This window comes from Etheostoma spectabile, unplaced genomic scaffold, assembly GCF_008692095.1.
Source record: "Etheostoma spectabile isolate EspeVRDwgs_2016 unplaced genomic scaffold, UIUC_Espe_1.0 scaffold325, whole genome shotgun sequence".
Taxonomy (NCBI): Eukaryota; Metazoa; Chordata; class Actinopteri; order Perciformes; family Percidae; genus Etheostoma; species Etheostoma spectabile.
In genome coordinates this window covers 481,083-482,592 of record NW_022605585.1, presented here as the reverse complement: position 1 = coordinate 482,592, position 1,510 = coordinate 481,083, and the positions used below count along the sequence as shown (strand labels likewise).

The window sequence follows — 1,510 nt, the reverse complement described above, 5'->3', positions numbered from 1 at the left end:
TTGGGTCCTTGTAAATTCTGGAGTGTGGTCTAGACCTGCTCTATCTGGAAAGTGTCTCCAGATAACTCTTGTTATGAATCGATACTATAAATAAAATTGAATCGAAACGGTGCGTTCTGTTGTCACCCACCGGTCACCAGGCTCTCCAAGATGGCGCTGCAGAGCTCCTCGTCGCTGAGCTCGCTGTCGCCGCGACTCACACTCCTCGTCATCCTATTGGCCGCCAGCAGCAGGTTGGCGACGGACCGCAGCGTCTTCCGATTTCGGCTAACCAGCATGCACAGACCCTCGTCCAGTTGGAAGAACTCATCCTGAACGTCCTGCGCGCACACACACACACAAACACACACACACACGCAATAATTACAACACGTGTTAAAGGACTCAATGTTGATTAATGGACTCAGGCCGGAAAAACCTTGATCCATAGCTGTAGTTTCCTGGGGGGAGTTGGGAGATTTACTGCACAAAATAAATAAGTAATTAGACTTACCGTCATGTCAAAGCAGCAGGACTCAGATCCGGTCTCCTCACACTCCGGGGAGCTGAAACACAAAACACATAAATATATATAAATAAATATATTAAATAAACACATAATTCACATTTGCTAGGCTTCCATTACTTCCATTAGAATACAAGTGAATCTAGTACATAGTGACACAAATGTAGTTTTCAGTGATGTAAATGTAGTATTTAGTGATGTAAATGTAGTATTTAGTGACGTGAATCTAGTACTTACTGATGTAAATGTAGTATTTAGTGACGTGAATCTAGTACTTACTGATGTAAATGTAGTACTTAGTGACGTGAATCTAGTACATAGTGACGTGAATCTAGTACATAGTGACGTGAATCTAGTACTTAGTGACATGTAGTATTTAGTGATGTAAATGTAGTATTTAGTGATGTGAATCTAGTACTTACTGATGTAAATATAGTACTTAGTGACGTGAATCTAGTACTTAGTGACATAAATGTAGTTTTTTGTGATGTAAATGTAGTATTTAGTGATGTTAATTAAGTATTTAGTGATGTAAATGTAGTATTCAGTGAAGTGAATCTAGTACTTACTGATGTAAATGTAATACTTAGTGACGTGAATCTCGTATATAGTGACGTGAATCTAGTACTTAGTGACATAAATGTAGTTTTTAGTGATGTAAATGTAGTAATTAGTGACGTGAATCTAGTACTTATTGATGTAAATGTAGTACTTTGTGACGTGAATCTAGTACTTACTGATGTAAATGTTGTACTTAGTGACGTGAATCTTGTAATTAGTGACGTAAATGTAGTATTAGTCACGTAAATCTAGTATATAGTGATGTAAATGTAGTATTTAGTGACGTAAATCTAGTATGTATTGACGTAAAGCTGTAATCAGCTTTTCCATCCATTTCCATTCCATTCTATTTCCATCCAAGTAAATCATCTGTAAAATTAATAAAAAACACTCCTGTAAGCATATCAAATGGGCTACATACAAAAATAGTACCCTAGCCACATG

General features: G+C 37.4%; 1 protein-coding gene across 1 annotated transcript in view; it reads right to left on the bottom strand.

Moving 5' to 3' along the window:
• il1b (interleukin 1, beta) overlaps positions 1-1,510 on the bottom strand; it is an 8,110-nt gene that overhangs the window by 3,475 nt on the left and 3,125 nt on the right. The window contains exons 2-3 of the mRNA XM_032511167.1: positions 494-545; positions 131-320 (exon numbers count right to left, since the gene is read on the bottom strand). Of these exons, the coding sequence (XP_032367058.1) occupies positions 131-320; positions 494-545 (242 nt within the window). The remainder of the gene's footprint in view (positions 1-130; positions 321-493; positions 546-1,510) is intronic.